Source organism: Ixodes scapularis, unplaced genomic scaffold (genome assembly GCF_016920785.2).
Source record: "Ixodes scapularis isolate PalLabHiFi unplaced genomic scaffold, ASM1692078v2 PGA_scaffold3__209_contigs__length_174095766, whole genome shotgun sequence".
In the NCBI taxonomy this organism is placed as follows: Eukaryota; Metazoa; Arthropoda; class Arachnida; order Ixodida; family Ixodidae; genus Ixodes; species Ixodes scapularis.
The window spans coordinates 58,576,433-58,591,849 of record NW_024609868.1 but is presented as its reverse complement, the minus strand read 5'-3'; the positions used below and the strand labels follow the sequence as shown (position 1 = coordinate 58,591,849).

General features: G+C 42.3%; 1 protein-coding gene and 2 pseudogenes across 1 annotated transcript; 2 read left to right on the top strand and 1 right to left on the bottom strand.

The window, feature by feature from the left end:
* Window positions 1-4,384: 4,384 nt before the first annotated feature.
* LOC115312904 lies at window positions 4,385-5,164 on the top strand (annotated as a pseudogene).
* Window positions 5,165-5,353: 189 nt separating this feature from the next.
* Window positions 5,354-6,596, top strand: LOC115312903 (the record flags this gene model as incomplete). The annotated part of the gene is made up of 2 exons (XM_042292735.1): window positions 5,354-6,316; window positions 6,567-6,596. Coding segments are annotated over 2 exons (993 nt in total), but the record flags the coding sequence as incomplete, so codon positions are not given.
* Window positions 6,597-13,514: 6,918 nt separating this feature from the next.
* On the bottom strand, window positions 13,515-14,081 carry LOC121837187 (annotated as a pseudogene).
* Window positions 14,082-15,417: the final 1,336 nt, after the last annotated feature.

Genomic DNA, 15,417 nt, shown 5'->3' with positions numbered 1-15,417 from the left:
CTATAAATTTAACCATTTTTTACCACCTGAGACTGGGTGGAAGAAACACGACGACGTCTCAAACACAGCTAACCACTTCATTCAGTTCTCCCTCCTTTTTTACATCCTGACCCAACACCGCCACCAAAAACATTTCAAACAATGGCACCAAAGGGACACGCCTTGACTTCGCAGCCACAAAATTTTTTAAAAAAAAACAAAAACAAATACGAATCACTTTGAATCAAAGTGATTCGTTTTTATTTATTTATTTTTTTTTTTAAGAACTTTGTGGCTGCGATGTCAAGGCGTGTCCCATTGGTGCCATTGTTTGAAATGTTTTTTGGTGGCGGTGTTGGGTCAGGATGTATAAAAGGAGGGAGAACTGAATAAAGTGGTTAGCTGTGTTTGAGACGTCGTCGTGTTTCTTCCACCCAGTCTCAGGTGGTAAAAAATGGTAAACTTACACCAGCTCGCCTGGGCCCGAACTGTTTTTTCATTATATATTTAAATTCGTCCACCTTTCGCGGTGCATGTCATAAATTTTATATGGCTAATCTAAACTGTTCCTTTTGTTCGCAATAATGCAGAATACTGTTTTATCAAAGCTAATTACCATGCCCCACCTTTCACACTATAAATAAAATTTTCTTTGGAGATGCATTAAGCAGTTCTTGGTTTTCGACTGTACGCACTTTTGGGAACAACAGGCAGTCATCCGCAAATAGCTATACCTGAGCAGCTTGGGGCATATATTCACCGATATCATTTATATATAATAAGAACAAAAGGGGACCTAATACCTACCCTTGTGGCATTACTGAGTTCACTGCAATAGGGGACAGGGCATGCATCATCGCAAAAGACCTACTGTGTTCTGTTAGTTAGGTAAGACCGGATCTATGACATTATGTTGCTGTTAAGACCCACGAGATGAAGGTTTTCAATTAATGTGTTATGAGGCACACGATGCAAGGCTTTTTAAAAATCTATAAACACGACGTCAACCTGACCTCGCTTCATTACAATAGATGAAAGTTCATGCGCACACTCAATTAATTGTGCAACCGTCGATAGACCTCGGCTAAAACCATGTTGATGTTTATATATTAGGCCATATTTTCCAAATACTGAGTGAATGCTTTGAAATAACCTGTTCCAGTAGTTCGCAGAAAGCCAACGCTAATGATGCACGATGGTAATTTTGCACTGTTATTTTGCTTCCAGTTTTGTGAATGGGTATAATTATACCACATAACCAGTATGCCGGTAGCTTTGACTGTCGGAGCGAGGCCTCGAAGATTATGAAAAGATACCGTGACACCCACTTGGCATATCATTTCAGAAATTCATTTGTAATGTCGTCTGCTCCAGACGTCTTTCTGACATTAATATTTAAAAGCAAATTAAGTATATCACATTTCGAGATGACTAGATCCGGTATACGAGGTTCATCAGAGCCGTTGACATGGTCTACCGGCGGGTCACTTTACACTGTAAAGACTGACTGAAAGTGTTTGTTAAGTTCTTATGCGACTCTAATGGGACATGATACGACTTCATCGTTTACCATCGCTTCTGTTGCTGCTTCTTTTTTCGACGAGAAAAACCGCCAGACTTTTTGTGTAGATTCTAGCAAGAAACGCGAGATCATACTGCCACAGTAATTCTCCGTGGCTTGCAAGATAAGCTCTTTCAAATGTCGCCCCAAATATACAATTTCCAAAGCATGTTTTTGCGCTTAATCTTTTGCTTTATTTGCAAACTTTATCTCGTTATCCATGGATGATGGTGTTTTGCTCTCACGCCCCTTGTCGGAACAAAGTTATATATACAGTAGGCAACAGTAATCTTAACTGTTTTCCATAATTCGGTAACATCATTTAACTGACCAAAGTGGTCAAAATTTTCTTCCAAATAAACGAGGATAGATACAGCATTAGCATTTTGAAACTCTCTGACAGTACGTTCATGACGACCTTCATCGGTAGCTGTTTTCTAAAATTGTAAGGCGAGAAACACCGTTATATGACCTGACACTCCGTTGACCACACGTGTTTTATCCAATTCCACTACATTGCTAACAAAAGTAAATACCTACTTGATTCGCTCGTATTTGTTGTTTTTGTCGGACTGTTCACCAACTGTTCAAAATTGAAACTAAATGCAATTTCCAATAAAAGTTCGGTGGTCGCAACTTCAATCTTGCCTGGTTTTGGATTTGCCCAATTATGTCAACGAGATTAAAGTCTCCAATGAAGATAGTTTAAGTTTTGTCACGAAAGCGTAACGCCGTGAAATCGTACAATTCTTCTAAAAACCTCGGGGCGGTGTTTGGTGGCCTATATACAGCACCAACAACAAACACGTTACCATGAACTTTTACCTTACATCATAACACCTCCCCGTTGACAACAGAATCTATTCGTACCAAATAAACAGAACTGTTAGCGATGAAAGCCATGTCGACGACCTTCGACTCTCTTACGTTTCCTTACGTTATGTATAAGTCACCGAAACATTCGTGTCTCGAATGCCGCGTGCCGGGGCATCTTTATGAACTGGTGGTCACGCTTAAGATGAAGCCAAGGTGGCCCGGTGACTTGTGGAGTAAGCAGACTTACGTCTTCGTAACGTAGGATAACGCAAGAAAATTGGGCTGTGTGAACCGGCCTTTGGAGTCAATGCTGTCTATACTCCATCTAACTAAAACCGTGCAGTACAGCCAAAGCTACAGGGGAGAGAGTGTATCCCGACCTGTTCAAAAGAAAGCAAAGGAGGAACGGGGGATCCCCAACGAGGTAGAAAGGCTTAGAGTGATGAACCGTAGTTCGGAAGTGGCACTCCCCCGGTTGCCGCCATGTTGTACGCAAAAGTGACCACTCGTCACGTGACCTCACAAGAGCCGTGACGTAACTGGTAAGATGGCAACGCCCAGAGCTGGCGGTCCGAGTTTGTTCGGTGCGCGATAGCAGTGATGTGCAGCTGCTTTTCGACGACGTCGGGCTTCTTCGTGCTCGCTGACGCAGGTATAATGTAAAAATATGAAGGAATGAGACTACACCCTTTTTGCGCAAGATCGCTCTGGATCATCTGGATATTAACACCTGTGAGACAGCATCAGTCGTATCGCCCTACCGGTGCTCTGATTCCCGGATCTGGTCGAGGATCGATAAAACTTTGAGTGTTTTTAGCATGAAATTTTCGCATTCTCTTACCTTTATTTGAATGTTGGGATGCCTAAGACTCGAAGGGAAAGGTATACGTCGCGTCAGGGCCTAGGAAATGTTATTTCAGCCCTGCGTCGCCGAAGTACCATTGCTGCTTTTAGCGAGGAAGCTGCTGCAATCTTTAACCTTACGTGTTAATCGACGATTCTACATTCGATCGAAATACTTTTTTTAAGTGAAAAGCTGGCGTTTGCCTTTTTGACGTGCACGCGAACTCTTATGAAGCATTCGAACCAAGCATTCGGAGAAACGTTCATTGCTTATGTTTCTTAAAACGGTTTATTTGTCCTCTTGAAACTCAGAACACAGCAAGTATTCAAAATTTAATTGATCAGTGCACAAATTTTGCATCCCATGTCCCTTAGAAATTAGTATTAGTAGGATCTTTACCTTGTCAATCGGTATCAATAGCCCACAGTGACCTCCATGTGTATGATCTTAGATGGTTCTTGAGCGATCCAGGCAGCCACAGGTCGACTATCTTCTAATACCTTCCAAACGTTACAGGCATACCGTGAGTCGGCGCATCAAGTGCAAGATTGGATCCGCAGATTTCACGTCGAGCTGAGCCGGGCGATTTCATGTCATCGAGATAGCTGCTGACACCTGACCGTCATCGGACACGGATGCCTCCCCCTCTGGTCATCCCACTTCCGGACACTTGGACTGACCCTACTGACTTCCTGCTACCACCTACAAATAACCGTGCTGCCACCAGTAGTCCACTTCTTGAGCGATCCAGGCTGCCACAAATCGACTACCTTCTAATACCTTCCAAACGTTACAGGCGTACCGTGAGTCGGCGCATCAAGTGCAAGATTGGATCCGCAGATTTCACGTCGAGCTGAGCCGGGCGATTTCATGTCATCGAGATAGCTGCTGACACCTGACCGTCATCGGACACGGACGCCTCCCCCTCTGGTCATCCCACTTCCGGACACTTGGACTGACCCTACTGACTTCCTGCTACCACCTACAAATAACCGTGCTGCCACCAGTAGCCCACTTCTTGAGCGATCCAGGCAGCCACAGGTCGACTATCTTCTAATACCTTCCAAACGTTACAGGTACGTTGCATTTACACACGGTACCATCTTCTGTAAGCCGCACCTGGATCGCTCAAGTGACAATTCTGCCCTGCTTTTTTGTGTGTGCAAGCGTTATTTTGCGTTGAAATGGGAGACAAACAACCATCCACTATTAAAGAAGTTGCTAAACTTCTCACTGACCTCTGTAGCAAAGTAGACGCTAACAGCTCAGAAATAAAAAGCGAACTGGCTGGCGTAAAGTCGTCCAATGCAGCGATACAGCATGAAATTGCAGGCGTGCAAACTTCGATGTCTTTTATAAATGCCAACTTTGAAGGATTTAAAACGGTGGTCAAAGAAATGCAAAATGAGATAGCCACGCTAAAGCGCGAACAACTGCGAACCCGCAAAGACTGTACTGACCTATACAATCAGCTTTCAGAAACAAGGAAAGAACTGATAGAGCTAAAACAGTACAGCAGACGGAGCAATATCGAGATAAAGGGAGTCCCTTTGTCTCCGACCGAGTCCCTCGATGAAATAATCGTAAACATCGGCGAGAAGCTTCGCACAAAAATTGCAAGTCAGGACATAGATGCCATCCACCGAGTACCGACAAAAGATAAAACTAAATCAAACATTATTGTTCGATTCTTCGCACACTCTGTTCGGGACGGTGTGCTACAAGCGGCGAAGAAACAGTGCCTAAATGCCGCGGCTCTCGGCTTCCCAACAAATGAACCAATATACATCAATGCGCACCTATGCGTGGAAAATAAGATCTTGCTTGGGAAAACCCTGCAACTGAAGCGTGAGAAAAGCTGGAAATACACATGGACTTCATGAGGTAGGATTCTGATGAGAAAAGCAGAAAACTCAAAGGTGATTCAAATTACCTGTGATGACGACCTCGTACAAATTGTGTAATGCCCTCCCCCCCCTCTGCTTCTATACAATAAATTGAGACTTTAAACTAAAATGCTTTCTGTCACCTCGGTGAATACGTTATACTCAAAGAAAGCTTGTCTTTCCGTGCTACACTGCAACGTCAGAAGTATTCACAAAAATGGAGACGTCCTTCTTGCTTTTTTATCTTAACACTCGTTTACTTATGATATAATAGGCATAACCGAGACGTGGCTAAAAAGTGACGATCATTTTGATATTCCTGGGTATGTTGTGGTTTCGCTACCTAGAAATGCAATTCATAGAGGCGGTGGTGTTGCACTGTATATAAAATCGTCTATATTATTTAATGCGCTCCCTCATCTAACATGTTCAACTAATAATATAGAAGCTCTCTTTTTGGAACTTTGTTATGGTGTCGTGGTGGCTGTTGTATATAGACCGCCGGATTCATCTATGTCTTTGTTCCTAAATAAAATGGAAGATATTCTTACATTTATTTCACAAAGCAGTAAGAAATCTGTCATTTGTGGTGACTTCAACATCGATTTGTGTAAAACTGTGCCCTCAGATTATCTAGATCTAACACAGTCATTTAACTTTACGAATGTAATAACAAAACCAACAAGAGTGACACCCGATTCATCCACGCTCATTGACCACATCTTATGTAATCAAGACGCACACGACGGTGCTGGTGTATATGAGACAAACATTGCCGACCACTTTCCAATATTCATATTTCTACCTATAAACGCTGAAGAAACACCTCACCTTAGTACACCCCATTTAAGGTATCGCATTAATTACGAACTTCTGCATAGAAAATTATCGGCATTTAACTTTGATTTACTATTCAATTCAGATATCAACATCGAATTTGGAAATGTTATCACAGTATTAAAAACTGCAATCGCTGATTCGTCGAGTGAATTAAGAAAGCCACATTATTCAGAACCGATCTGCCCCTGGATGACTCGTCAAATTTTATGCGCACTTCTAGAGAAGAACATGTGGCAGCAGAAACTGAAACGTCATAAACATGATTCTTACTACTTGGCACAATACAAAATGCAGCGCAACCTATCTCTATCACTGATAAGAACGCGTAAAAAAGAATATCACTCTAAACTTATATCCGAAAGTCATGGGGACTTCAAGAAAACGTGGAATGTGATTAACTCTGTTATTAAGCCAAGATCGCAAAAGCAAACAACTCCTGTTATAGTCACGGATGAGACTGCAGACGCATTCAACTCTTTCTTCATTAATATTGGAGACCACCTAGCTAACAACATTGCCAGCGGCAGCGCACATTCCGTTTCTCTACCTGACTTCCTTCCAAAAACTTTTATTTTTGAAGGAATTACGACTATAGAAATTATAAATCTAGTTAATTCGATGTCTAATAAAAAATCTGCAGGTTCTGATGGCATCTCAGTTAAGGTCTTAAAATGCAATATTGATGTACTTAGCTCTCCATTGGAACATATCTTTAACCATTCTATAACTGAAGGTGTATATCCAGATTTACTAAAAATCGCTAAAGTCTGCCCAATACATAAATGTGGGAACGTTAATGAACCTGTAAATTATAGCCCTATATCAGTTTGAAGCACAATTAATACACTATTCGAAAGATTAATTGTACGACGCATTAACTCATTTTTAGAAAAATACAATATTATCACCCCGCATCAACATGGATTCCGTCCAAATAAGTCAACTGCTAGTGCTGTTATCTCTCTCTCAGAAAATAAATGAGTCCTTAAATGACAATAACATTAGTATCGGTGTATTCTTATATATTAAAAAGGCATTTGATACCGTAGGCCATAAAATTCTTAATAAATTACAACGATATGGTTTCAGAGGTCACTCTTTAACTTTCTTTACAAGTTATTTGTCATCTCGTTCGCAATTCGTTTCTTTGTTAGATCATAAATCCTCGATGAGACAAATAAACACAGGAATTCCCCAGGGTTCTGTACTGGGAACGATACTTTTTTCATTGTACGTTAATGACTTACCTAACATGGCTTTAAACTCTGACATAATAATGTACGCTGATGATACCGTCTTAATTTACACGGACCATTCATTGCATAACTTACAAAACACAATCAATCAAGAACTTAAGTTCTCCAGGAGTGGTTTAATTCTAACAAATTGACTTTAAATATAAATAGAACTAAGTATATAGTTTTTCGTTCCAATAAAAAAGATGTTAATACCGACAGCTTCCGAATTTGCATCGGAAATTCAATCCTGGAAGAAGTTAGTTCATTTCAATATCTGGGAGTAACATTAGATTCTCATCTTCATTGGCAACAGCACATTATAAATACATGTAAAAAGTTAACGTGCGCTTGTTATGTCTTACTGAAGGCGAGACAATGCTTTGACACTCCCACGATGAAACATATATTTTGCTATATTTCGTAGTCATTTAACATATTGTATTGAGGCCTGGGGCTAACTTATGACACTTACCTTTTGCCATTGACTAAATTACAGAAGAGAGCCCTCAGAATCCTGACATACTCCCACTATTCCCAACCGTCTCATATCATATTTCATCAACTTCCCATTTTCACATTTCTGGAAATTAAACAATATAAGATTGTTTGCTTAATAAATAATATTTTAAAATCAAACAATCCACTGCCAGCGAGCATCTTAATTAAGGGTACCCTATTAACAAGGGCGAGCACATCTGGTCACTTTAACATACCACGGTTTCATAACGTATACGGCGAGCGACTGATGCAATCATGCGGAACTAAAATCTGGAACACTTTACCATCTTCAGTCACCCAGTCAGGCAACTTTAACAGCGTTTTGAAATACTATATTTTTTTAAATAGAACATGTCTCCCACCATCCTGAAGCTCAATCGCATATTCTGTTATTGAATTCTTAAAAATTCATTTCACTTTGAATACACTCGTGCTCCTCGTGTTTTTATTATATAATGTATAAATTACCGGATATAGTTGAACAAGTCACTTTCTACGTTTATTTTCTATTGTCTTTCTTTCTTTTTTTTCTTTTCCTTTTATTGTATTTCCAGTAATATTTCTTAAGAGTGCTGCCTTCCTAATATGTTACTATTAAAATGGGCCCAAACTAGCCAAAAGGCTATGGGCCCAGATGGTTCTCAATAAATTGTACGATGCAACTCATGACAATAAACTCGATTGATTGATTGATTGATTGGTTGTCTAATCCATCATTTTAACTACTAGGATCTTTAAAAAAAGAAAAACAGCCTTATTCTTTAGAGGTCTAGAGAAAAAACCACACATATCAGCAATTCGTTAAATGTAATACAACTCAGAAATAAAAGAATGACTGCACATTTTTCTCTTTCGTAGGGTTTATTGCAGCAATATTTTTTTTCCCATCAAGAGTGCATTCTAGTAGTCGGTCAATTATTTACTCGTTGTTCTAGTTACCTGGACAAGATGACTCATATTTGCGTTCAATCCTTGCCCGAACTGCAGTCTTGTTGAAAAATGTTGACTGCCATTCCTTTTAGTCTCTTCAATAAACTTTTTTCTTCAGAAGTGTAGGCTGCCTATACTTCATTTCACCGTAACTTGGAAGAGGGCAACCGTTACAACCCCCTCGAGCTAATCAGAAAGACACAGTGAAGGTGCATGACAAATCTGTGCAGATGAGCACTCTGATGATATGTTGTCATTTGCCTCTATCCAACGTGCATATTGACTCACCGAGACTGTATGTAGCCTTCGCCGTTTGCCAAATTGTGATGAAATGAATTATAGTAGCTACTACTCTGATTACCCAAGGCCTTCATACTTTGAGCATTTGTTCGACAATAAGGTTATGTCAGCCATCACTGTGAATTCGGTTCAGCACCTATTGGACCCGAATGCTACATTAGCGTTCAATGTGAACGCTAATGTGCTTTAAGTTGAAACAAAATGGTCACAGTCGTGTTGCTTGATGGGGTTTTGCAAAGGGTCTATTGTGTCGTACGTATAGGAAGTGTCCTGCTGTATAAGAATGCATCAACACATACTATTAAACTAGATTCTCAGAGGTGTGTTTGTTTTTGCAATTAACTAGTTAGAGCAATAAATATCTCTTACGAGTGTAATATTTATTATTGGTAGCTGGGTCCGTTTTGTGCTCATTAATGTCAGTGTGCTTTGATGGTATTATCATGTGTGAAGTTTTAAACATCCTCTCTGCAATGCCTACAAAAGCCCTTGGAGGGAATAAATTAATAACATTTTCACATCACTGGAGTCGGTTTTCAGATGCGCCACATGTTCAGGAGAGGCGGAACGAGTGCAACATCATGCAACAAGTCTGCCAGTCTGGTGTGTCCTATTGATTAATACTGAGGGGTCAGAAGTGCCAGTGTCCTCAAAAGGTCCAGCGCCTGGAGTGAACACAATTCTTGGTGTATAGACCCTGAAGGTGTGAAGGCGAGCGGAAATATATTTATTTGGTTAGTGTACTAAATATGTTTATTTCCCCCTAATTACATAATTATTCATTCTTAGCAAATGGTCTCATAACGAGTTCTTTCTGCACTGTCTGGTGTCAGGCGTTCAGTCGTAGCACCAGTGCTCCTTGTAGTCGGACGACGCTCCTGGCACGTCGGTGTTCAGTTTGGTCGAGTGGCAACTTCGACTGACTGATGCCGTCTTGTAATCATACATCATGTGCAGCCACTGACATCTGATGCACTGAAGCTGCAGGGCTAGCTTCTAATCCGCAAATTTTCATGGTAGTTTTTTGCGTCAATGCAGCAAGCTCGGGCATGTATTGCTTACGTGGCTGTGCCTTTTGCTGTATCGTTGACTTGATGTCTGGCAACAATGTCTGTTTGTTATCCAAGCCATTTCACTTCCATTTTGTAATCGCGATTTCTTCTGCATCCCGCGACCACTACAACTTGTGTAATTCTGGTGTGGCAAAGTGAAGTCGCGTGATGCTTGGTGTCCACTTTTCAGAATAACCAACCATTCTATTTCTTTAACTCACACAGCGGCATTCTCCTTCAAAGTTAGAAATTGTGCTTCGTGGAGTGGACACAGATAATTGGTGTCAGCAAACTATTAGGTAGAGTCTTTAAACGACAACCAACACCAAATCAACTGTCATTACATTGCCGTTCGCCTGCTTTGTCGTGCTTACCTCCCGTCGAGGTGATGGGGATCAGGAGCTTCGGGGTAATGGCGGCACCAGGGACAAAGGCCGCCGAAGATAGTCCTCAATGTCTCGCAGTCGCTCCTCGAGACGTGGTCGAGAGTAGTTCAGTACGAACTCTCGCAGGCCAATTCATTGGTACTGGCAGCTCCGGTTTACATGGTTGGCTTCATGCAGTAGCAGCAGAGTGGTTTTCGGTTGGCCATTCGCAACACCTCCGTTTTCCTAGGTGTACTTTGTTCAGCGCAGACCTACACCCGATGTCGGGAATACTTTGGCGTTGGGGTGTCTCGTTAAATTGGCATTGAATACTAAGGGGCAGCCAATCGCGGTTGTCTTGCCATTGTGGCGTAAGTCGCCTTCGGTTAGCCAGATGCGACTTCGATCACAGAAGTCACCGGTTGAAATGCCCGTCGAACTTGTTCGGAAACAATCTCGACAATAAAAATAAAAACCGGCCGACTGATGACAGGAAGTAGCTTCCTGATCTCCTCCCGGGCAACATTGTGGATGATGTCGCAGATGCCTGGGAGGCTGGCGTCGAAGTTGCAGCTGGACGACTCGAGTGTCGAGACGTCGGGAAGTTGTTAATTGTGACAGGCTCGGGTATGCAGTGCACGTTCAATATTGGAAGCCTCGGTGATATGAACCCTTCAACTGTTGTCGGGGGGTTGCGGACAAGGCTGAAGAAGGTGTTGCCCCTCACATGGGGGACATGAGATTCTTAGCTTCTTGTCTTCTGTAGCATCAGTTTCGGTGTGGGCGCTTGATCACGCGCGAAACATCCTCCTCGAAGGCGGTGACGCTCTCGTTGGTGTCGTGTCCTGTGCAGAATCAGGATTTCGGCTCTCTCTCGTCGATGTTGGCTGACGAACGTGCGCTTCAGCTCGATCTTGCAAACTTCCCACGACGTTAAGGAGGATTCATGGTTCTCAGACCAGTGCCTGGCAGTTACTTACACGAGAAATATATGTACTGCAGGAGCTGGTTGTCTGTCCACTCATTGTGGCAGGGGACATGGTCATATTGTTCAATCCAGTCCTCGACGTCTTCATACACCTTGCTTGAAAGGGCGTCGGAGTGTGAGGTGCGACGGGCATGCAAACAATGGTGGGACAGACCCGGTTTGCTGCAGGTTTGTCATTGTTGGCTTAGGTAGGCTCGCTTTTTCTAGCAGGAGACCGAATAGACCTACTGCTATATTACCTAAGCATCAAGGGGAACGCATGTATTGGTGTTCCACGCGCCGCACCTGCTGGCCTCAGCAGTAGTAACTTTTCCAAAGCAAATACCTAAAACAAATGGCATCTCGCACGCGCGTTCGTCAACGCTTTATTTTGGTTATTTACTTCGATTATTTTATACGGGGAAGGCGTGCGCGTGTGGCGCGTGGTATACCAATCCCTGTATTCTCTTTGATGCTTGGGTAATATAGAAAATGGTCTATTCCGGTGGTTCTCCCTGGTAGCAGCGACTGGCTCGGATTTCAGATTCTTCGTGGTGTATTTGCGAGGTTCGTTCTTGTGGTACTCGCTCGTCTTGCGGTTTTTCTGCCGGGCTCGGGATAGGACTTTGTTCACGGCTCAGCGGGGGTTTAAGACGCGGGATATTCCGCCACCCGTCTCCCATTATCGGTCAACTCAGCTGAGGAGCCGCCAGGGTGCACACAGAATGAAGGGCTATGGCCCGGGTAAAGTACTCAGCATCTTCACCAGAACATACGACGACAGCCGGGCATGGCCTGGAACTTTCCAGAATTGTTAATATTGATAGAAGATAGGTCTGGAACAAGCATCCATGACATTATAACAAAACTGACAGAAGAGAGTCGATCTTGACCACTAAAAAAGCTGCACAGCTTTAGTAGCATCCTGTCCGAATAAATCCTCTCCTTCGGGGTTTGGCGACTGCCGTGGACGAACTGAACTGAAATGGATGCGGGACCACTTTTCTAGTAATGAGCCACTGCAGAATGTCGCCGCAAAGCGGCGTGAACGGGTGAGCTGGGTACGTAACACGCTCGATGAAATGTCCATACAGCTTGTAATTTACGTAACGAGTGTTGACGAAACGTTTGTGTCGACAAAACGTGCGACAAACAAGCGGAATCAATAGCAACTGCAACACCTCTGCTCCGTAAAAGTGCACGCCTATGCCAGAACAATTTAGGAAGCAGAACAGCACCACCTGAACCACGACACAGGAACTTCCATCTTCAAGGCAGCTCTCCGGTGCGCCGCACAACCAAAGTGAGCCTTCGGTTGTTTAAACCGAGCGGCCCCACGATTGCGCACTGCCAAGCACGACTCACGCTATTTCCGTAGCTAAACTGTGTATCCAGATACATTACACACGTTTCACTGCAGACCTTGAAGATTCCAACGGTCAACGAGAGCACAGAAACGTCGCCTTAAAACTTATCATAGTGATATCCGAATCAAACCGAGATCCGCACAACGCAGGGCCGATTTTTTTTTTTTTTTTTTGTGGCCATATTTCCGCCGATCACCAGCGAAATGCACACCGTTCCTCCGTATTTTCACATTATACCTAAGTGAGACACCACGCAGAACTCTGAAGTCGGTTTTGACCGGCCTCATATGACGGCTTCCGCGTATGAAATCAATTCGCCGAGGCGAACAACGATGAACAAAGCATTCGACAATCTCCGGCCCAGCTGGGGCCAGCCGCTGTCTAAGCGCTGCCATCTTACCTGTGACGTCACGTATTTGGTTTGGTCACGTGACGAGTGGTCACATTTGCGTACAATGGCAGCGGCCTTATGGGGGTCCCTTTCGAATGCAGACCGGAACCGCGGTTTCTCGCTCTAAGCCCCTCTACCTCGTTGGGAATCCCAGACTCTCTCTCGTTCTTCCTTTCTCGCCTCTTGAGCAGGTTGGCATTCGCTCTCTCCCCTGTAGCATTGGCTGCACTGCACGGTTTTAGTGAGACGGAGTATACTATTCATTTATATATTTATTTATTTATTGATACTGTCAGCCCTAGATAGGGCTTTTAGAGGAGTGGGGTAGTGCAATGCAGTAAATCACAAACATACAGACAACAATACACAATAACTGAGAAAAGAACGGCGGCGCATAATAGTATTACATGCTGCATAAAAAAAAAGCTGCTATCCTATGACTCACTGACTAGACAGGCAGTGACACAGAATTCGAAGGGCTCAACCACTTGTACAGTTTAACGTCAACAAAACAAGTGAAAAATGAATGGGAATGGACTCTGAGGGTTGGAGTAGAACACTAGACAAGCATCGTGATTCATCAACACTTACGACATGTGACAAAGTACCATGGTTTCGACATTTTTAACAAACTCACTAACTGAAGCTAGGGTGGCAGTGCCCACTTGCCAGAGCATTCCGCTCCTTAATTACTCTAGGAAAGAAACTATATACTTGGAGCAATCGTTTCTAACCGACGGCTCTTTTATGTTCATAAAATGACGGTGCCTTGTGGATTCACCAATGCGTATGTCCATGTAATTAGATTTGTTTATGCAAATTAAATTATAAAAAAACTAAGAAAAAAGACAATATACTTTCAAACTTTGTTCTTAATTCAAGAGCTGGGAGCTCGGCACGACAGCATAGTTCAATGGGATAATCGGTGCGCTTATGTTTACTAAGGGTGAATCTAGCTGCAAGCGGTTGAAGCCTTTCGAGAGTAGTAGTATAGGTTTTTTTATAGGAGTCCCAAACAATTTTTGCATATTCGAGAACTGGTCTCACCAATGTTTTATACACTATATTATTTTTTTCAATTTCTGGTGTGGCGCTAGCTATGTTCCTGCTAAGGTACCAGAGTGCCTTGTTAGCTTTTGAGGAGACTTTTTCGTTGTGAGTGTTCCATCGCAAGTCACTTGTGAATGCTAATCATACGTATTTGTGCTCATTCACATTGAGGAGTTTAGTGCCATCTTAAAAAAAATATTCATAACTTAAAATTTGTTTTTTTCGTGTTACTGTCATCAGTAGCGTTTTCGAAGGATTGAACACCATCTGCTACTCATCGCACCATTGTTTGAGTTTTCTGAGGTTATTGCTTAATTCGATTTGATCTTGTGTTTCAATCTTATTATACAATGCACAGTCGTCTGCAAACAACTTCATTGGAACAGAACTCCCAAAGCGGAGGTCATCTATAAATATTAAAATAATAGTGGTCCCAGTACGCTACCCTGTGGAACTCCTGAAAGGGCAGGTGCAAAGCTAAACTTATAATCTCTAGACTTGACAAATTGAAGTCTCGATGAAAGGTAGGAAGAAAACCTATTTGTAATTATTAAGTGCTTAAATATGGTATCAATTTTAAGCAACAATTAAGGATGAGACACTTTGTCGAATGCTTTTGCAAAGTCTAAGAATATTCCATCAGTTCGACTTCGGTCGTTAAGAGATTGAGCAAGATCATGCACGGTCTCAACAAGTTGTGTTGTCGTAGACAGACCTTTGCAGAAGCCCTGTAGATATTCATACAGTATATTATGGTCATTTAAAAAAGTCAACATATGCTTAGAAATTATGTGTTCGATGAGTTTGGAGCATGTACTAATAAGAGATATGGGGCGGAAATTTTCCGCACAACTCTGCGGACCGCCTTTATGAATAGGTGTAATTCTGGTAGTCTTCCAGGCTTTAGGCACTTGACCTTCATTTAAGGACGATTGATAAGTTAAAGTAAGATACTTAGCAATTCATTCACCGTACCTTCTTAAGGACGCATTTAGAAGCGGAATTCTTCTTAACGTCTATATTAAGTGATACATTTAAAACTCCTTCTTCCTGTATTTAAATATCGTCAATTAAAGGACACTAAAAGAAATCTTTAAATCCCGGCAAAGTTTTATTATCTCGCATAAAAAGAGAAGAATAGAAGAAATGAAAATCTTCAACGCGTTCTTGACTGTTGCCAGAGTCGCTTCCCAATTTGGCACGCAGATTAACATAACGCCGAAATTTCGCAGGGTCATCAGCTTAAGAAACTTTTTCAGTGTGACGTTATAAAATTTGCTCTTCGACTCTTTCACAGGCATTTTCAAATCATGACTCATGGCGTGAAGTCGCA